The sequence below is a fragment of the Propithecus coquereli genome, unplaced genomic scaffold (assembly GCF_000956105.1).
Source record: "Propithecus coquereli isolate 6110/MARCELLA unplaced genomic scaffold, Pcoq_1.0 Scaffold210, whole genome shotgun sequence".
Taxonomy (NCBI): Eukaryota; Metazoa; Chordata; class Mammalia; order Primates; family Indriidae; genus Propithecus; species Propithecus coquereli.
The window spans coordinates 740,340-762,678 of NW_012146079.1; the positions used below are offsets into that span (position 1 = coordinate 740,340).

The window sequence follows — 22,339 nt, forward strand, 5'->3', positions numbered from 1 at the left end:
CACTTAAAACTGTCATAGCTGTGCTAGTTCTCTCCAATTCAAAAGTATTTGAGACACAGAAGATATAAATGGAGAGAAGCTTCCATGTGTAGAGTTTATGCACAGTGGGAGGAGTAGGAATAGAAGTGAGAATCTTTATGTAATCCATCATTTGGGCATTTGGCTCACGTTACAGTGTTACCCTCTCAAATTTTTTCTCATTGGACATCTCTAGATTAGAGGAATAACAAATTCTGCATGAGGCTTTTCCAAACCATGGAGAAGTATGCCAAAAATCAATAACATTATCATTCTTCATAGTAAAAATTTTGTTACAGAAATCAGTAAGAAATCTAGTACAAGCCAATTTAACTTTTGAATATGCATGACAAAATTCTAAATAAACAAATAGAACAACAAAATTTAATATTACATTAAGAAAATAATACATCATGACCAAGTGGGTTTTTTTAAATTATGGAATTTCAAGGATAATTCAACATTAGGAAATCCATTCATAGAATTCACAAATTATTAATATATGTAAGGACATATGTATTAAAAGCTTTAGAAAATAATTTATCAATCACTTGTACTTGTAAAAACAAGCACACACATAGTGCAGTGGTGGTTCTCTTTCAAGATCAAAACTATTTCCATAAAAATATTAAGATATCACTGTCATTCTCTCCAGTGTATCCAGTTGATTTTTCCAGGGGTTGCAATGACACATGATATATAGGAAGAGATTGAATGGAGAGGGAGACAAGTGAATGCAGCTGCTTTCTAGAAAGTTCAAGATTAAAGTGATTTGTAAAAGTATAAAACAGTGCCACTCTTCCCACTAATTTTCCTTTGGAAAATATGCCAATTTTTAATGAAAATTGTGCTGATTATGTTATTTAGTGACTGGCTTCTTATTGTTATCTTATGTGAATAAATATTTTGAAATTTTATTTTAATTTTTAATATAATAAATACCAACATATAAAACCCATAAAAATAAAAACTCTAGATACACAATAATTTTTAGGAGTAAAAAGGAATAATAAATGAGACCAAAATGCTTGAAAACTGCAATTATATAAGACACAAATTAATGTCCACTTTCTGCATTATATGCATACTTTTTAAAAAAAAGATCCAATAGAAAAGAAAACCCCATTTACAAGAAAGAGATGTTTTTAAAAAAGAAAGAAACTTAACAAGAAATGCATAAAACCTTCCTGAACACCACAAAAGTAGGTATATGAACAAATGGATAGGATGATTCAACTTCATAAAAAAATTCAATCTTCCCGAGTTTTCTATAAATTTAACACATTCAAATGCCAAAAAAAAAAGTGTTCTTTTCTGGTGCTAGATAATTGGTTGCAAAGTTCACACAGAAAAATAACTAGGAAAAATCTAAAACGAAGAACAATGAGTGAGAGCTGGGTGGATTGGGAGGGTCTAGAGCAACACACATAAAACGTACTGATGTCAAAATGGTGAGGTGTAGGTGAGATCTCCAGCCAAGACGATGCTTTTGCCCCATTTCGTTATCTGTGTTAGGAACTCATCATTCCTTTCCCAGCACAGGACCCTCTAGTATATTCCAACGATATACACCAGGCTTTCTCTTCTTTCTTTCACCCTAAATTTTTCTGGCATAATTCTACCATGTGGTGTGAGATTTCTAGACAGCCATATCTCTTAGAAAGATCTATTCGACTTTGCCTTTAATTAAGTTGTTTCCTTCCTTTTCCTTGGCTGATTGTAAGTCCTAACTCACTCATCCCAAGTGCTTTCCTCCGTGACCTCTGGCGCTAACCTCAGGGGTGGGCTTGGAGCAGCAGCATCCTGAGTTAGTAGAGGAAACATCGAGCTGCCACTCAGAACACTTGGGTTCATTACCAGCTCTTCCTAAAGGAAAACAAGTCCTAGGGGAAAACAAAACAAAACTCAATTTCTGTAACCTTCAGTTTCCTTATTTGTGAAACGGGGATAAAATGAATGCCAACCTAACAGAGTAATGTGAGGATTCAAAAGAAAATTTGTAAGTGATCACACTTCACACCAATATGGGCTTTACCAAGAGGCAGGAAGTTGTCATGATTGAGTTCAGGCCCTGGGACCATCACACCTGCTTTCGATACCAGCTGCCTCACTTAGTACTTGTGGGACCTTGTGCAACTCAAATGTCCTGTGTCTGAGATTCCTTAGCTGTAAAGAGAGGATCACGGTACTTCCTGTGGTGGTTGTGATGATTGCATAAGCTAATTCTTACAAAGTGCTAAGAATAGTGCCCAGCACCTGGGGAATGTTCCCCAGGTACTAACAAACTAATTGTTATTACCTACCACCATCTTCTTGCCCAACACAGTGAAGACAGAGGTGTTGGTTCTCCCAATGTTGCCTCTGCTGTCTGGGCAGGGAGCTGCAGGGATACAAGAATGTAGGACCTCACCCTCCTCCCTCACAATCAAAGGTCACTAAGAACCGAGCAAGGTAAACAGGAAGTCATCACTAAAAACAACACATCTTCCTGTCTCTCAGGCACATGAGCAGTAATTCAGGCTGAGGACTTCCTGGGGTTTTATGTTGCTTTGCGTGATACTTTTTAGGAACATTATTAGACTTGTTGAAGGAAAAGACCCATTTTAGGTCATTCAGATTATAAGCAATATTATCTGTGACTACCTTTGTCAGTGTGTGTTAAGAACTGATGGTGAAATGTCAAGCATTAGTAAAAGTTGCTGAGGATAACCACACAATCACATAAGTCCTTCTAGTGCATTTTTTGAGTATTTTAAAATGAAAAGATAAAAGGTAGGACATCATATGAATAAACAAGATAAAATAACTACATGCATGTGTTAAGAGATTTCTAGGCCTGATTTTCTCAGAAAAAAAATTACAAAATATACTCTTTCCTGAAGAAAATATTGTCTTCCTTGGAGAATGTACTCAGGTTGCAATCGCTTCCCTTAGTATAGTAAATAAAGAACAGGCTTATCAGAAATTACTATGGTGGATTAGGGAAATTTTTAAAGGAATTTCTTCCTCAAGATAACCAAACATGTTATCAACATGAAATAATTATAGGAAAAAATATATTATTTTATCATGATAACACTTTCTCAAACATAATATGAGATACAACTTCTTAGTCCAGATTAATAGAAAAGCTACATTCCCAACATTTGAGATAACGAAGCCAGTGATGGGAATCATTTGAAAATTTAACATCACAGTAACAACAGCCAGAAAAAGTGTTACCTGCCAAAATTGGTTCAATTTTTGAACTTATAAGAAAAAGCAAGCAGTCACCCAATGTACTACCAGATTTCAAAGCGTGTTATTCATTTTAGAAATGGTAAATATGTGAAAATCCATGCTGATTATGGAACACACTAAAAACATTCAAGCATGTTCTCCTGGGAACACATCTGGAAGCTCCTTTCTGGAGCTATTTCAGAGAAATGTCATATGTACGTCTTTGAGGCTGAACAAAATAGAGACAATTTAGATGATTGCTTTCACATGTGTGAAAATCACCCCAGTCTTAACTAAATACCATATCATTGGCTGAAAGAGAATCAAATGTTAATTTCACATGCAGAATAATAGACTTTGGTCATGGGAAAAAATGCTCAGTCAAGGCTCAACCTTCTACTCTTGATAATATGACAACTAGAATTTAAATCTCAAACTCTTTTTCCTCCTTCTTGATTCTCTGTTCTCAGTTTGCTTAATATCGTACAAAATCTGTAGTATATTGAATTTAAAATTTGAGTTGATAAAAAAGCATTATGCACCATCTCTTTGTATTAAGTTGGTTGGAATAGGACGCTCTCAAATTTCAATCTGAGGTTCTTTAGTCAATATCATTCCAATTTCACCCTCTCTTAATGAGAAGCACTGAGTCATAGGAGTGGAGGTCCAAGTAATGACCCAGGCAGAGGCAAGCCCTATGCCTCAACCCTGGACTACTCAGATGACAGGAGATCTCCCTGCGCTGTGATGCCACCCACCGGACAATTAAAGCAATGAAAACATTTTTGATTCAGACGAAATCTGCCTCCTTTTATCCAAAGTAAAGCAGGCTGATTCTTCTCCTTTCTACAATGATAGCTGCTCAAATACTTGAAGACAGATGAGTAATAGCACCTAATTTCTCTGTTTTATGCTTAATTTCTCATATCTTCTCACTTACTCTCCTATATTTTATTTCCTCTCTACCCTGCTCCAGCCATTCTGCTCACTCTGCTCAAAAGATGGCTAGTATTTCTACATGTCAGCTCCTGAGAATGCAGTGCCTGGGATGGCCTACCATACACCAGATGTGTTCTAACCATTTCCCGGCATGGCAGAAGCATGCCTACCCTCACCCCAGATGTTATGGGTAAGAGACAAGGGTCTAAGAATATTATATTATGCACAATTTTTCAGAGTGATACATGCTCTTTATAGAAAATTAAAATTACCTGTGATATCAAATATCCTTAGAATAACTATAATCAACATTTGGTATAGTCTCTCCTAACTGTTTCTCTAGATATCTAATATTTTAAACATGGTTGGCATCATATTTCACATAATTTTATATTTAGAGATTTCATTTCACTTTTCATCATAAGTTTTCTCCATATCTTTGAAATTTTCATTTTGAGTTGTATAATCCATTATCTTGTGTATATATCTTATTTAACCATCCTTATTGTTGAACAGGTATGCTCTTTCAGATTTTAGCTACCCTTACATTTAACCACTCTGATTTTCTTGCATAGCTCTGGTCAAATTAACCTACTTTCACAAAAGATTTTAACTTTTTAATTCATATTGTCAAATTAATTTTTAGAAAGATAATACCAATGAACCTACCATAGTATTTAGAATTACTCTTGCCAAGATTGCCTATGATTAATTTTAAATTTTTAAAATAAAATAAAAATGGAAGAAAATTCTATATATTCATTTCTTTGTCTTAATTTTTTATGACTAGAAAAGTTACACTTTTTTCATAATTTTTAATAGCAATTTATATATATTCTTTTATAAATTGTCAGTTTAAACCTTTTACCTATTTTATGTGAAATCAGAATATTTTCTTCCTGAATTGCATAATTACTTTACATACCAGAACACTAAAACTTATTTATCATAGTTACTCCAAATATTTTTCAAACATTGTCCATTTGCCTTTCAATTGTATTTTAAGCATAAAAACTAATTTTTAAGTAAACTTTATCTACCACTTATCTTTGTGATTCCTTCTGCTGTCATTATGCATGAGAAATTTTCCCTATCCTAACATGAGCTCAATGTAAATCTCTATTTTTAAATAGCTATATTCATAGCTCTACTATAGGTCTCATCACGGTATTGTAGAGGATTAGGTTGATTTTTCAAAGAGATAAAAAATATCTGAGAGCCATTTTTGTGAATCTATTTTCTTTTTAACCACACTGATCATGTCAAGAATGAATCCACTACATAAGACAAACAAAACCAAGCATGCTATATAAAACAGAAAACCAACAAATGGCTCTGTCTTCTATTTCAAGGTCTTGTCTATACAGTGTACAAAGACACAAAACGAAAGAACCAGCACCTTTTATGCAAAGACAGACCTGATGTTAAGCAAATAAAATTCATTCTTAACTGTTGTTATCATGATATGACACTGTTTTGTCCTTGTGGTCAAAGATTTTGTTGGGTTTATTACTCTTCCTGTGACATGTTCTCTGTTTCACTTTGTAAAAAAAGTTCTGTTCTTTTTTTAAAAAAATTTGCAGACTTTATTTTTGAGTAGCATTAGGTTACAGAAAATTTCAGCAGAGAGGAGAGAGAATTCCCATATTTCCCCTCACTCCACCCCAGTTTCCTCTGTATTAACATCTTATGTTAGTGCAGTATATTTGTTTAATTGATGAGCCAACATTGATACATTATTATTAATTAAAATCTATAGCTTATATTAGATTCACTCTGGGTGTTGTATATTCTATGCGCTTTGACATGTGTCCAGCATTGGTGTACCCTACAAAATAGTTTCACTGCCCTAACATCTCCTGTGCTCCTACTCTTCATCTCTTCCTGCTTCCCCTTCAACCCCTAAAATCACTGATCTTTTTCCGTCCCTATAGTTTTCCCTTTCCAGAATGTTATAGAGTTGGAATCACACCATAGCTAGCCTTTGAAGACTAGTTTCTTTCATTTGTCACTATGCATAGTTAAGGTTCCTCCATGCCTTTTTGTGTGGCTTGATAGCTCACTGCTTTCTATTGCTAAAAAACATTCCATTGTATGAATAAACCACAGTGTCCTACAGAAGGACATCTTGATTGCTTAAAAAAATAGAAATTGTACCATCTATCTTCTCAGACCATAGTGGTATAAAACTAGAGATCAATTCCAACAGAAACACTCACCACTTCACAAAGTCATGGAAATTAAAAAATCTATTGCTGAATGACTACTGGGTCAAGAAGGAGATCCAGATGGAAATCAAAAGATTCTTTAAACTAAATGATAATGGGGTCACAAGTTATCAAAATCTGTGGGATACAGCACAAGCATTCCTGAGAGGAAAACTAATAGCATTAAATGCTCACATCCAAAAGACAGAGAGCTCACAAATCAACAAACTAATAAACCATCTCAAGGAACTGGAAAAGAAAGAGCAAATTAATTCTAAACCTAGCAGAAGAAAAGAAATAACTAAGATCAGAGCAGAACTAAATGAAATTGAAGATAAAAGAACTATACAGAAGATCAATAAAATCAAAATTTGGTTTTTCAAAAAGATAAACAAAATTGATAGTCCTGTTGCTAGATTGACAAGAACTAGAAAGGAAAGGACTTTAATAAGCTCAATCAGAAATGAAAAGGGAGAGGTCACTACAGACATCACAGAAATACAAAACATTATTTTTGAATACTATAAAAATCTATATGCCCCAAAACTAGAAAATGTGGAGGAAATGGACAAATTCTTGGAAACACACAACCTCCCTAAGCTCAATCAGGAGGAAATACAATTCCTGAACAGACAAGTATCAAGCACAGAAATTGGAGCAGCAATAAAAAATCTTCCCAAAAATCTTCAAAAAAAAAAAAAAAAAAAGCCCCAGACCAGATGGGTTCACACCTGAATTCTACCAAATCTACAAAGAAGAACTCATACCTATATTGCAGAAGTTATTCCAAAACATTGAGAAGGATGGTATCCTTCCCAATTCATTTTATGAAGTCAATATCACCTTGATACCAAAGCCAGGAAATGACAAAACAAAAAAAAGAAAATTACAGACCAATATGCCTCACGAATATAGATGCAAAAATCCTCAACAAAATCTTAGCAAATTGAATCCAACAGCACATCAAAAAAATAATACATCATGACCAGGTGTGCTTTATCCCAGAGATGCAAGGCTAGTTCAACTTATGCAAATCTATAAATGCAACTCACTACATAAATAAAAGCAAGAACAAAGACCATATGATTCTCTAAATAGATGCGGAAAAAGCATTTGACAAAATCCAGCACACGTTTATGATAAAAACTCTTAACAAAATAGGCATAGATGGGATATTCCTTAAAATTATTAAGGCCATATATGATAAACTGACAGCCAATATCATACTGAATGGGGAAAAACTGAAAGCATTCCTGCTTAGAACTAGAACCAGATAAAGTCACCCACTATCTCCACTTCTTTTCAACATAGTGCTGGAAGTCCTTGCCAGAGCAATCAGAAAAGAGAGGGGAATTAATGGTGTCCAAATGGGGGCAGAAGAGGTCAAACTCTCACTTTTTGCTGACGATATGCTATTGTATCTAGAAAATCCCAAGGATTCAACCAAGAGACTCCTGGAATTGATAAATGAATTCAGTAAAGTCTCAGGATGCAAAGTCAACGCACACAAATCAGTGGCATTCATATACGCCAATAACAATCAAGCCGAACATCAAATCAAGGACTCAACGCCCTTTACAATAGCATCAAACAAAATTAAATATTTAGGAATATATTTAATGAAGGAGGTGAGAGACATATATAGGGAGAACTACAAAACACTGAGAAAAGAAATTGTAGAAGATCTAAACAGATGGAAATCCCTACCATTCTCATGGATTGGTAGAATCAGTATTGTTAATATGTCCATATGACCTAAAGTGATCTACAGAATTAATGCAATCCCTATCAAAACACTGCCATAGTTCGTTACAGATTTAGAAAAAATAATTCTATGCTTTGTATGGAACTAGAGAATACCTTGTATAGCCAAAGCAATCTTAAGCAAAAAGAACAAACTGGGAATCATCAGTCTGCCAGACTTCAAACTTTACTACAAGGCTATAGTAACCAAAATGGCATGGTAATGGCACAAGAGTAGAGATATAGACCTTTGGAATAGGATGAAGATCCCAGATATAAAACCATCCTCATGTTGTCATCTAACCTTCAACAAAGCAGACAAAAATATACACTGGGGAAAAGAATCTCTATTCAATACGTGGTGCTGGCAAAACTGGATATCCACATGCAGAAGATTGAAACTGGATCCCCATCTCTCACCTCTCACAAAAATGAACTCATGATGGATAACAGACTTAAATCTAAGGCGTGAAACCTTAAGAATTCTGGAAGAAAACATTGGGAAGACTCTTTCAGACATTGGCCTAGGCAAAGAATTTATGAAGAAGAGCCCCAAAACAATCACAACAGCAACGAAAATAAACAAATGGGACCTGATCAAATTAAAAAGCTCTGTACAGCCAAGGAAACTATGATTAGAGTGAATAGGCATCTAAAGAATGGGAGAAAATATTTGCTTTCTACACATCCGATAAAGGGCTGATAACAAGAATCTATATAGAACTTAGGAAAATCAATAAGAAAAAAATCAAACAACCCATCAATAAATGGGCAAAAGACATGAACAGAAACTTTTCAAAAGAAGACAGAATAATGGTCAGCAAACATAAAAAGTGCTCAACGTCTCTAATCATTAGGGAATTGCAAATCAAAACTATAATGAGATATCACCTAACTCCAGTGATAATGGCCCTTATCAAAAAAAAGGTCCCAAAACAACAAATGCTGGTGAGGATGTGGAGAGGCTGGAACCCTCTTACACTGCTGGTAGGACTGCAAATTAGTACAACCCCTGTGGAAAGTAATTTAGAGATACCTCAAAGAGCTAAAAATAGAAATACCATTTGATCCAGCAATCCTACTACTAGGCATCTACCCAAAGGAAAAAAGGACATTCTATAATAAAGACATCTGCACTCGAATGTTTATAGCAGCACAATTCACAATTGCAAAGATGTGGAAACAACCCAAATGCCTATCAATACATGAGTGGATTAATAAAATATGGTATATATACACCATGGAATACTACTCAACTACAAAAAACAATGGTGATCTAGCACCTCTTACATTGTCCTGGATAGAGATTGAGTCCATCCTTCAAAGTGAGGTATATCATGAGGATGGAAAAACATGCACCACATGTACTCACCATCAAATTGGTACTAACCAAACAACACTAAGTTGTTATCATGGTAGTAATAATTACTTGGTGCCAGTAGGGGTGGGATGGGGGGTGGAATTCACAACTAATGAAAGCAGAATGCATTGTATGGGGGAGGGACATGCTTATAGTCCTGGCTTGGTGGGACAAATAGCATTACATGTAACCAAAATGTTTGTACCCCCATAATATCCAAAACCAAAAATTAATACTACATTCTAAAACCTCCCTCAAAATTTGGTCCTGTATCTACAACTATTGACAAGATCTCTCTCTGTCTGGATGCCATGTCACCATACTCATCCTGCCCTATAACAAACTCACTATTCCAAACCTGCTGCCAACCCCTAGCAAATTCCTTTACAAATTCCATATTTCCACCATTTTCTTAATTACTCAGACTCAAAATTGTGCATAAAGTTGTATACTACAGAATGCTAGATTTAGGATAAAGAATTGAAGACAGATTCTGCTCTTCAGAAGACCATGGTCTGATAAATGTTAAAACAAGTGCTCTAAAATCAATGAAACCACTAGAAAATGCCAATATTCATGATTTTTTAAAAGGATTAGATGTACAAGGTATATGTAAATCAGCTATTTTCACTATTTTGTGATTAAGATTTGCTTAACTTGAAGTCAGGAAGAACTCAATGATGATTATTTCTATTTTGAATATTCTGATGAAGTACATTTCCATTTCTCTACTTAAGTATTTTTATTCATGACATCTTTGTTGAATGGTTGGCATGCATTCAATCACAAACTAACAGACCGAGGAAGCAAATAGGTGATCTAATTCTTGTTGCTTCTGTGCAGGCAGGAACTGTAAAAATTACTAATCTCACCTTCTATCTGATGATTGCCTTTGCTCTACTCTATTTCTGGCTTATGACTTCTAATCTATACTTGAATCTATCATCTCCATCATTTGAAGTTGGAAGTGATATTTAGATAGTTTTGAGTATTAGAAGTTTTTTACATTGAGATTTTATATTCCAGTCATTTTGATAATGGTCATGTAGAACCCAACATATGGTAAAAGAATAAGCCTCATTCCAACTCTATCTAATAACATTTTCAAAATATGAAGATACTTTCCCTGGGTCTTCTCATCCCCAGGGTCACTAATCTCTTTAATAATTTCTTATTTTTTTTTGTTTGTGCTATTTTACTTTGTCTCTTCAGCACTCATCCATTCACCTGACTCCAGTTCAGCCACCATCTTTTTAAAGTATGGTATCCAGAACTGGACACAAAATTCCTAAACTGAGTTCTTTCAGCACTTTGACAAGTAGACTTTTTACTTTGATTTAGCTAGATGCTAACATTCTATTAATACAGACTACTAATGCATTAGCCTTTGGAGGGGTTCATGAAAGTATTGAAACATCAAATACACAGGTCAACCCACATATTACATTATCTTTGACATACTGCAATCTAGTGTATTTCTCCCACTATATTCTTGAGTAGTTAGTTTCTGGCAATTTTGTCTGGAGTTCTTTGTAAGTGAAGAGTCCTTTTTAGTGTCATGACCTTAATTTTTGTCCTGGAGTAAACGTTGACATGCTTAGAGAAGCTAACATTATTTTATAGAAGTATTAAATACTAGAATGATTATTCTGCATCAAGGTGACCTAAAAGTGACCTCATGGTTTTTTAGAAAGTAAAATCATATTGCATGTGTTTTCTACATTTCTAGGTCTAAATTCATGGAATATAGTATTATATTTTACATGAAATTGACTTTCAGTATATTTTAAAGATGCTGAGCTGCTGTTTCAGATTTCCCTTTCCCTAGATTTTCTGGCTAATGGCTTCCAACCTATTTTTAAGTAAATAAATGCCAGTGTCAAACTGAATCAAGTCAAATCAAGGCAAACAAAATACAAGGTAGGAGATTACCTTTCCTTGAATTAATAAAAGCTTTATAAGAATCAACTACTATCTGTTATATTTTTTATTGAAATGTACAGTGATAAGGATTGTGAAGGAGGAAACAAACTTTTAAAAAATCAACAAAAAGTGCTGTTAGTATGCCTTCATTATTGGCTTTTAAATATAAAGATACTTTATATATTTATCAAGGCAAATCAATCAAGGAAAATATAATTACATAACTTAAAAGTCTTTCAATTAAATTATATCATAATTTCATAAAATTTGAGTATACAGTTTTTTATTCTAATGAGAATATCAATCTCTAGACTTTTAAAATTGACAGTGATTATTTAACATTTTTTTGATTAACCTTTTAAAATCCATAACAAAAATAAGAGCCCCCTTTGTTATCTCTTTCAGGTACTTATAATTTCTCTAAACTAGATATATTTTATATATTCACAAAACATTTAGAACCTTCTGGAAAAAATAAAGTATATAGGTTGTCACAGAAGATTACTGTATCTAAGCATTGGGGATAGGACTTATTGCACAGCCCTGCTGGAACTGGCTCTGCAGGGTGCGTGCTGCACAACCATGCCCGACAGGAGCATTCTACACAGAGCAACTGGGTTTCCCTAGGTCAGGGGTGTGTGGCCTATTATGCCTGAAAGATGCCCTGAACTCTAGAGTTTTGAAAACAGCAAAAGGTACGCAAAAATGATATTTGAAAACCATGAGTAAAATATAATAAGACACCTGTAAACACATCTATATCATATGTGAAATATTGCTATCTATCCATTTTTCTTTTTTTTTGCAGGATGGATGCATAAATTTAGGATCTCATTCTTGCTAGAGCTAATTTCTCTGCCTGGAGCTGTATCACTTTCTGGTTCCAGGCCTGGTTCTGCCACTGCTAGCTGTGTACTTGGACAGGTCACATAAATACTATGAATATCTGTATCTCCCTCCAGGAAACAAATGGTGCCATCACACCTATCCTGTTCTGTTAGCGGCTATGTTCACAAAATGCTTCCCCCGAGTTTTAGGAACCAAGGACTGTGTTTTAATCAACTTTTTATGCCTGGCCTTAGCACAATGCCTGGCACATACTGATACAAAAGGCTAAACACAACAGTATCATTACATGATGTTGCATATTGTGGGAAGTGTGACAACACTGTTTCATGAGTTTCATAATTCTTGTGTTGCCTATACCTAAAGGACAGATTCCAAGTTCCAGAATAAAGGCTTAAATAAAAATGCAAGCATACAGGAAAAAAAGAGTGACAAATTAAAGGATATTAAGAGACAGGGCCCACAGATCAGCTTCATCACCATGAAGACCACATGAGCTCTTAAGTCAAGGTCAGTCCATGTGAGGCAAGATATCCCTGAATGAAGGAGTGGAATGGGGAGGCCAAAAGGAAAGAGAGATGGCTGGGGGAGAGGTCTTAGGAATTATACTGGTTGGGACCTCTGAACTAAAAAGGAAGGTTGCGATTCTCCCTGATTGTACTCTGTTAGATGGGTAGACATTGACAAAACCAATGATGCATAAGTACTGCACTTGCATTATCTGTTGCCATGTTTTGTTTTGCTTGTGCTACCTTTTTTGTTGTGCTACTCTCTGCATCTCTTCACAAAAGAAGTTGAAAATTTATCGTCTTCCGCATGTCAAGTGATACACTAACGTGATATGCTAGCTGCCTTTACACATACAATCTCATTTAATGTTCACATCAACATTGCGAGTTAAGTATATTTCCATTTTATATATGAGGTTTCTGAATCTCAGAAAGGGTAAATAATTGTCCAGGGTGGGGCTAGTAAATAATAGACTCAGATCTGTCTGATTCTAGAGTGCTTCCCTCTCCCGATTCCCTTTGGCTACCGCTCATTGGCCAACATGACTAATATGGAGTCATGTACACAATGTACACAAGAAGACATTCTCTTAGATACTGAGACATCTTGTCATGGGGGGTGGTGTGCCATTAGAGGCCCTGGAACATAAGAGATTTATTCTCTGGACAGTTACAGATACTTTCTGCTATTTTCTATACATAGTCTAGCATTCTAGGTTGCTCAGGTGACAGTAATTTGGTGTTAGTATACAAAACCTGGCCTCACAGATGCTGTCTAGAAGATACTTAACTTTTATGATGAACATCACAGTGTAGAAAAGGTCTTTCATTACTGCTATAGGACATTACTGCTATAGGACAGGACAGACTATGAGAAAGAAACTTAGCTATAGGAATACCTATTCAAATTTAACTCTGGGATATATAGGATTTCAGGTCAAATATATTGATTTATCATCAATTAAAACAGCTGCAGAACTCATTTCTAGGAATGAATACAAAAATGTAGCCATTCTTGGAAATTATCAGAATATTGCTGTTTTTCCTTTTACCACTTTTTTTGGAGATATAGTTATTTTAGAAATTTCTTTTTGTCATTGCTTAGCTAATACTACAGCCACAGAATAGAGATATGGCTATGTAGTTGGCTAAAGAAATAGCCATTAAAAGCACCCTTAGGAAGACCTGGCTGCTAACGTCCCTGTCATCATCATCTTTGTTAATGAACCCTCAGGAAGGACCCAGAAGGCTAAACACAAGATAAAAGGCAGCACCTGTGTGGCAAACAGGGCCCTTGGACAAACATCAGCATTTTAAAAGTATGTGAGACCGCCTCAAAATGTTACAATTAAAAAAAATGCCAAGAGGTGTTACCTCTAAAGTAATGGAAGAAGTTGTAACCTAAGAAAAAGAATGGTTTGGGTGAATATCATTCTCAGAGGCACACAGACAACCTGGAGCTCTATTTATTTTCCTCTAGAATACAAGGAACAATGAGGTGTTGCATATCATCTTCATTGTAGGTAGCATAAAGCCCCTCATAAGCACCTTCGAGTTGAACAAGGGAGGTGAAGCCAATGGCTTCAGGGTGGTTTCTGACTCCACATCCTCCTGAGGATGACGTTCTAATCGGAAGCCTAGTGAGGAACGTGGTGGGGGCCAGTTGTGAAACGCTCATGTGTGCTCCTTGCTGGTGGGAGACACAGAGAGCTGGAGCCTGACTCCTACTGGATAGAGAGAAGACAGTTGAGGTCAGATTGTGCCTCCCACATGGCACACAAAGGACAAGGGGCCAGCTGAGTCATTCTTAGGCAATGGATCAGGGGAGTATCATTTGATCAGTTGACATGCTCAAGAGCATGCAAGTCTCAGAGCATGGAACAGATGTGGGTGGTGCAGGGGAGCCGGCATGGCTGAGTCCTCTTGGAGGACCAGGTCATGGAAGCTGAATGAGGCTGGATATGGGCCACCAGATGTCCAGGGAGACAAACTGGATGAACATGGGAACATAACGTATTGACCTGTTTCTAGAGGTTGCTTAAAACAAACAAAAAAAATAAAAATCCTACTTGATGTCCTTGCAGTAGCTATGTGTGTGACCTCATAATCCTTTTTCTCCATGAGCAATAAAACCCAAACTGAATTTTGAATAGCAAAGCCAGTTCACTCTCACTTTTAATCTTTTGAGAATTCAAAAGAGAGAGCAAATTCAATATAGCATTTAACAATTGCATTGCTGTCTGAAATTGAAATACGTATGTGTATAAACAAACCTTTGGTATCTTTCTATTTTGGTCTGACTCTGAAGGTGGTTGAGAGGAAAATTTTAAGGTGTCCTTATCAATCTTGATTTGTCTCTCATGCTGTGAACCTGTTATTTATTCTAATAACACTTATGTAAATATCATTCTCTAGTGCCTTGTCTGTATTTAAAGAAATCCACAGAAGAAAAAGATACAGCATCAAAATACAAAGAAATAGAAGAGGTTAGACATGCTGTCTTATGGATGTTTGTAACCATTGTTTAACTCCTTCCACAGTTTTCTGGTATTAATTAAGGACATTCATTATTTGTTACTCTGAGGCACACAATTTAACATTATTAAGGAAGAAAACCAGCTAAGTTATTGTGTGCAGATCCAATGTTACACCCTTGAAAGTATGAGCTGATTTGTATTTGAACCATGTAAGACGTTAGTCCATGGAAGTCGACAGCCAAAACAGGTTACTGATAGGTTTGAAAAAAGAAAAATTAGAGAGGAATAACATTTTGAATTATACTTTTACCATAAAGCTAGAAAGAAATATAAACAGTAAACCATGAGGAACTGCTTTGTTGCAGTGTTTTTTTCTTTCAAGTGTATATAGAAGCATGAACCAACCACCTCAAATGCCAAGAGTAAGCAAATGATGTCATGGTGGAAAAATGCATAATTTTATAAATAAAATATTGCGCTATTGAAATCTGGGTCATGCTATACAAAAGTGGCAATCTTTTCTTAACCAATTCACCAAGATACTGCGGGATGTGCAATGGGGTTACCAGTCTTTCCTTTCCTTTCACAGGGCACCTCTCACTTCCCAAAGACTGAGAATATGGATTCGAGGTGACAATGGTGTGTTTGCTTACCACAGGCCTGTGTACATCCCAGAATGCTCTCTCTTGGCTATCAAGAATCTTCCTTTCGATTTTGTCTCTCTTCTTGTCCACTCTGTCAACATCGTAACAATGAATGATAAGCAGTGTTAATTGTAGTGCCTCTCTGGACAAAAGGCCACAACTTGAACAAATCTTCCAAAAGACTCACAAGGACTCACTTTGCTTGTGCCTCTGCTTGCATAAAAATGAACTCCCACTTCCGGGCAAATGCTCTCTGCAGCCTGGCCAGACTCTCCTGAAAAACATACCCCAGGTGAAGACATGCTGGTGTTCATCTTAACTATACCCTTCTACTTTATTTACTATATGTATCTGTCATTAAAACAAGTATAAAATTTCTAAAGTACTGAGCATACTCTGGTTCTGAATGATAAGTTGTGCTCACTGAATTCTGTTAATCTTCATATGAATAGTTTCAGAGGAAGCAGAAAGACCTGTTACAAATATTAATTTTTGTGAATAACCGACTTTAGAAAACACAACTAAAAATCCACTATGTATCTGCAAAATACTAAAATATACTTGTAATGATAAAAGCACTCCAGGTGAATCCATTGGACTTTTCTGTGCCCACTTTATGTAGAAAGAGGAAAGCAAAACATTCCTACCACCGATTCAATCAGTCTATCCAGTTCCTGACAATACATGGAAACCCTTGGCAATCCACAGCCTGTTTCCACACGTGGCTTTGAATTCAGTAAATCACAGCATAGCAACCATATGAACAAATGGCATCACATTAATTTTATCTGCTGACCAACCTGAAGGTTTTGCAAAAACTATTTTCCTGGTCAATGGTCTTTAATTCTCAGAGTATGGATAGCTTCACTACAATATATATCTTAAGTTTTCGCAGTTAAATTGATTTTTAGAAAATAAAATATGCTTCTTATTTGAGTTTGTGTATTTAGAATTTGAGTTTGTGAATTTAGAATTTCACCATACTCAATGTGAACGAAGAGAAGAAACAAACAGGGATTTTTAAAGCTGTTGGTCTCTCTGATCCCTGGAAATCTGATCTTTACAATCCATGAACGTAGACGGTTAACAGAGTGCCCAGAAAAAAAAACCACAGAACTTTTTTTCCCAGAAAGTCCTTGGTACTCACAGCTTCATAGTCTGCTAGCTCCAGTCTTGCCTTGTTTTGCATTGTTCTCTTGCAGAGGTAAACGGCTGAAAGGGGGAAAAAAATGGATCATTTCTTGCCTGCCTATTAATATCAAGGTAGTATAAATAAAAATACAGCATTATAAATCAAAACACTTGTCACTTTTTTCCCAAGTTGTAATTTTTGATCTTGATTTTTATTTAGACAAAAAATAAAATAAATAATGATGTAGTATTATTATTGGAATTCAAACACAGTGGCATTCATGGTATCCCAAGAAAATAAACATGTTAAGAAACTTGGTAACCATTTTTCTATTTTTAGTCAATGTTGGTCACAATTTTAACATCCTAAGTAAACAAAGGAAAAAATAAAGCCTTTTAAAAGAGACATCAAATGGACACAAAAATCTAGATACACAAAGGACTTGTACGAGGAGGGAATCATTGTTGGCACATTCAACGATTTCTAGGTTTTACTATCAACTGAAAGGATTTGTTAATGTGAACTGAAGTCTTCCTGGCATCTTCTTGCTTCATTTCACAAGGGCCAACCATTAATCATTTTGTCACTAGAAGGGTGTAACATCTTAGCTATGTAAAACACACTAGCTTTTACAATATTTCCATTCTTCTGAGGATTCAGTCCCCTCGGCTGCCGTGTGACGTCCACGTGGACGGCAGATTTGTGGGGAACAGAGGGAGAAGAGGATGGTGACAGCAGTGTTGCGATTGAGCAACTTTCTTCAGTTATTTCAGGGTATCCTGGTGACTCTCATGATAATATCAAGACATGCAGAGCCCTCTGGTAGAATCTCAATATTTTTTGTCATTTTTTTCATGATATTTGAGTCTTGTGAAATTCAAGATAAATTATATTTGTTCTAGATGCGGAATAAATCCATTGGATGAGGAGCATCAAATACTACTTTTTGCAAGGCTAGCTCTGTGGGGATACCTTAGAAATACCGTCACCTTTGCACTAAGCTGTATCCCTCTTAGTTTCGGATAACAAAGTCTGGTTGATATCACTGAGGAAAAACAATACACAGAAAATTTGAGACCACTGCGAATGTGGATAACTATTTACTCAGTTCCTGTAGGGTTTCCTGTATGAAGGACAGACATGGGAGAGAGCCAACATTACTACAAACACTAAGTAAGAACCTGCATATGGTTTTAAAACACGTCTTTCTACAATCTACCATGGTAATTTTATTTTTCTATTAATATTAGTAATTTTCAAAAGTCAGACTTCAAAAACAAAAGCGACATGGTGAGTTAACTTCCTAATTGGTCGTAGTGGACGCTCACTCCTGCAGGATGTCTTCACTGTAGAGACCACTGCAACTTGCACGAAATATCGAAAATGTTCTAAGTGGTTGGTAAATGAAATTGTAGCGTATGTGAAATACCCCTGAGGGCATCTCTTCATGACAGAAAGATGGAATCTTCTTAAATATCTAATTAAATAATTTCAGCTTTCCTGTGGAATTACTTTTAATTAAATTTCAGGCCCCAGCTAAGCCCTCCATCAGCCAGCCCTCCTGTGTCCCCTCCCTCATCAGCGACCACTTGCTTTATTGGTTCCTGCCATCTAAGCTTTGTTCTTTGCAAAATCAGTCCCCTTTTGGGAAACATGTTTCCAACCTCATTAGATAAACTAATAACTTAAAGCAGGAGTGGAATGATTTTTTTTTTTTTTGATGATTGCTCACAAAGATGTTACCCATCCTTTAATACAGGTGTCCTAAGATGTGATTGTCTTTAATTCTCTGGGGAACAAAATGAAGGTGTGGACAGTGTCAGGCACAGAGTAACTGTTTCACGTCTATTTGTTCCACGAGAGAATGCACAAATGAAAGAATAGGATATTTTCAGAAGGAGCTATTTAGAAGTCAAATCAACTCAAGTGATAAATTCTCCCCAAATGTCTACTTGATTCTTTAGTATAAAGAAAGATGGGGAAAGAAAAAAGTCTGGGTTGGCAGAGTAAGGAATGATCTGGATACTGTTGAAGGTAGAGCAAATATGTTCATGAATGGAAAGGTCTGAACCCCACTAATCTAGTCTAGATACAGTTGCAGGATGCAGAAAGGTACAGAGGATACTTTTTCTTATTTCTCGGCAGAGACTATCAGCACTGGCAAATTGTGCATGAGGTAGGAGGTCCAAGTAGATGAGAAAGGGTTCCAATTCCAGGCAATTTTCCAATTCATCAAAGATTGAAAATATCGGAGTACTTATGCATAGTCAAAACTACAGCCCAGGCCAAGTGTTTTTGTGCTAATCCCTAAATTATTTAGGCACTGAAAGTGCTCTAGATAGTGCTATGTATGGACCTAGGTCCAGATACAAAGAATGAATCTTTTAAAACATGACCTTTGAATATTTCCTGCTCTGCCAAAATATTGAAAATTCAGCTAAAGATGCTATTTCTGGGGTTCTATTTAAAATGTTGTTTTCTATTATTGAGGGTTTAATTTCAATTCCAAGTTTAAATATACCTTTTTACAGTAGTTTTCTGGGAGACCATAATGAGACAATTTTTGGGACTTGGGAGTCAAACAAATACATAATTTAATAGGAGGCCATGTCGCTAAGTGGTAGAAAGTTTGGGAAGGCCTGAAGTGCTACTCTGGCTAAAATAGCTCCCTAGTAAAGGCATAGAAATTGGTCCATATGCAACTTGGAATTTGGATGGAAAAGTCAAAGTTTCTGGATCACATCTCTAATTGAGCAGAAATGATAGAAAGTGAATGCTGACGTTAGGTCTTTCCCTTTAATGTCATAAAGCTCTGTAAGGTGGAGCAGTCTCTTAAGCAAACACTGTTGTTCATGACAAAAGTATATTGATTGTATCACACAGATCAGTGAGAAAATCACTAAGACTCCAATATCAAAATATGGAAAAGACATGAATATGTAATTCACAAAAACTGGAAATACAAAAGCTGAGTAAATATTTGAAAATTACTCAACTTACAACCCAGGTAATGCAAACGTGACTTATATTGTCATAAAGCAACTTCCTATATATGTATTTTCTACCTTTTATTGTTTATTTTGTGGGTTAATTCTTCCCCGTTCCTGAATTTAAAAAAGCAGTTTGCACAATCTTGCTTCTCATGCTTGAGTAATTCAAAGAGTCCTAAATTATTAATAAGAATGTCCACCCCAAGTAATAATCAAATAGTCACCCCGCTTGTGGGTGAAAGAAGTGTGTGTGACTTCTTTCTCCTCCCGCCAGGTCCTCCTGTGACCCCCGCCAAGAACCACTAACTGAAGCCGCTAATCCTTCTGGGGTTGGAGTGTAGGAAGGAAAGAAAGGGCTGGGTTGGCATTCCTTTTTCCCCTTTGGAATAGATCTTTATTATATTTTGATACATAATTTCAATTTTAGTGCTGAGACAAAAGGTTAAATCTGTTATAGTAGGTAACTGAAATAAAATACATGCATACAAGAACTTTACTTTTTATTTTTTAAGTTTTAAAAATTATTTATTGGATTGACAAATAAAAAATTAGATATATTTGTGTTGTACTATGTGATGTGTTGGTATATGTATACATTGTGGAATGGCTAAATCATGCTAAATCACATATCCATCATCTTATATCCTTATCATTTTTCATGATGAGAACATTTTAAATCTTCTTCCTTAGGAGTTTTCATCATCTCTCTCCAGGAAAAGCCAAAGTCCTTGCTTCCCTCTAAGTGACCCTCAACCTCATGTCCCATTGCTCTCCCGTCAGTCTGAGCCACACACCTGACATCCCCCAGACCTCTGCTTCTTTCCCCCTCCCTGGAGAGCTCTACCCCCAGAGCTGAACTGAATTCTCTCCAAGGATCTCCCACCCGCCCACCTACCTCCTTCTCATGTTTTCTCCACACAACTTTTCACCTCCTAACGTACAACTGACATATTCATTTATGTAGTTAACATCTTAGTTTTTCTCCTGGGCTCCCCCTCTCTAGTGTCTCCCCACCCTTACTAGAATGTCAGCTCCTCATGAGGACAGAGAGTTTTGCCTGTTTTGTTCATTGATGGATTCCCTTTTCCTAGGACAGTACCTGGCACATAGTAGATGCTCAAAACATAATCGTTGAGTGAAAACAGTAATGTTTGTTGGCCATTAGAGATTTTTGGTTTGTTTGTTTTGGTTTTTTTTTTCTTTTTTTTTTTTTGTAAATTAACTATTTATGACTTTGCTAATTTTTCTATGATGGGATTTGGCTTTTTTTATTAGACTTAGGCACATTTATATATTACAGAGAACACTAATGTCAGATATACGCATAGGGAATATATTTTTCCCAGGCTTCTGTGGAAAAGTTTAATAAAAAATACAGACAATTTCAGTATACTTCAGCAAACATTGATTTGGTATATGTCTCTATATATTTATATATAAAAATACATTTATATATCTATATATATACACACACAGACACGGCATCAACAGTACAGATTCTGCAATCTGCTTTCTTCACTCAATATAACATTACTGAGATTTACCCAGGCTGTTTTCAACAGATACAGCTTGTTTCCCTTAACTGACGTAGTCTATCCAACCAATGTAGAACACACTGTTTAGTCATATCCCTATTGTTAAATACTTAAGCTCTTTTTTCTTTCTTTCTTTTCTCCTTTTATCCATTATAATGACCCAGTGAAGGTTTCTCTAAGCATATATTCCTATTGGAGGTTGTGGTGATAGGCACGGTTTGAATTTTATGACACTGCCAAATTTCTACCCATAATCCCTCCCAGTAATGTACAAATATCCTCCCCTTAATTCCAGACTTGAATTTTTGTCAATCTGCCTTGAAAGAGGTGTACAAACTCCAGTACTTTCATTATATTTCTTCTGTATCACTTTTTTTCTTATCTCCGATAGTTTTCCCATCATACATTTTTATGTAAAAGATTTCCATGGAATGTACCCTTCACTAATTCGGCTCCATTTAATACTCTTTACTTTGGATTATTTTTCATTTGATTAGTAGTGCAACTTCTAATTTCAGTTTCTCCTGGTGTGTGCCTGGTATATGTTTGCCTCGCCATACATTTTAACTGACTCCATTTGTTTTACTTCTCTTTCTCTAGACATTCTTGCAGAGGGCACCACCACACCAAGTACGCTTCCAGTCTCACCTGGTAAAACTAAAAGCTGATATCTTTATAAAAATTTTAGGAATCCTAAAGCGTTAAATGGGTCTATGTGGGCTAATTGCATGTGGCTACAAAATATCTTCAGCTCCTGGAGAAGAACAGAATCTCTGCCTTTAATGGGAGAAAATATA

At 35.8% G+C, this 22,339-nt stretch overlaps 1 protein-coding gene across 6 annotated transcripts in view; it reads right to left on the minus strand.

Annotated features, from left to right (window-relative positions):
- Positions 1–22,339, minus strand: part of RGS7 (regulator of G-protein signaling 7) — a 446,139-nt gene that overhangs the window by 60,182 nt on the left and 363,618 nt on the right. For all 6 annotated transcript variants that reach the window (XM_012644351.1, XM_012644352.1, XM_012644350.1 and 3 more), the window contains 3 exons: positions 17,033–17,097; positions 16,083–16,159; positions 15,895–15,976 (listed from right to left, as the gene is read on the minus strand). In XM_012644351.1, the coding sequence (XP_012499805.1) occupies positions 15,895–15,976; positions 16,083–16,159; positions 17,033–17,097 (224 nt within the window). The remainder of the gene's footprint in view (positions 1–15,894; positions 15,977–16,082; positions 16,160–17,032; positions 17,098–22,339) is intronic.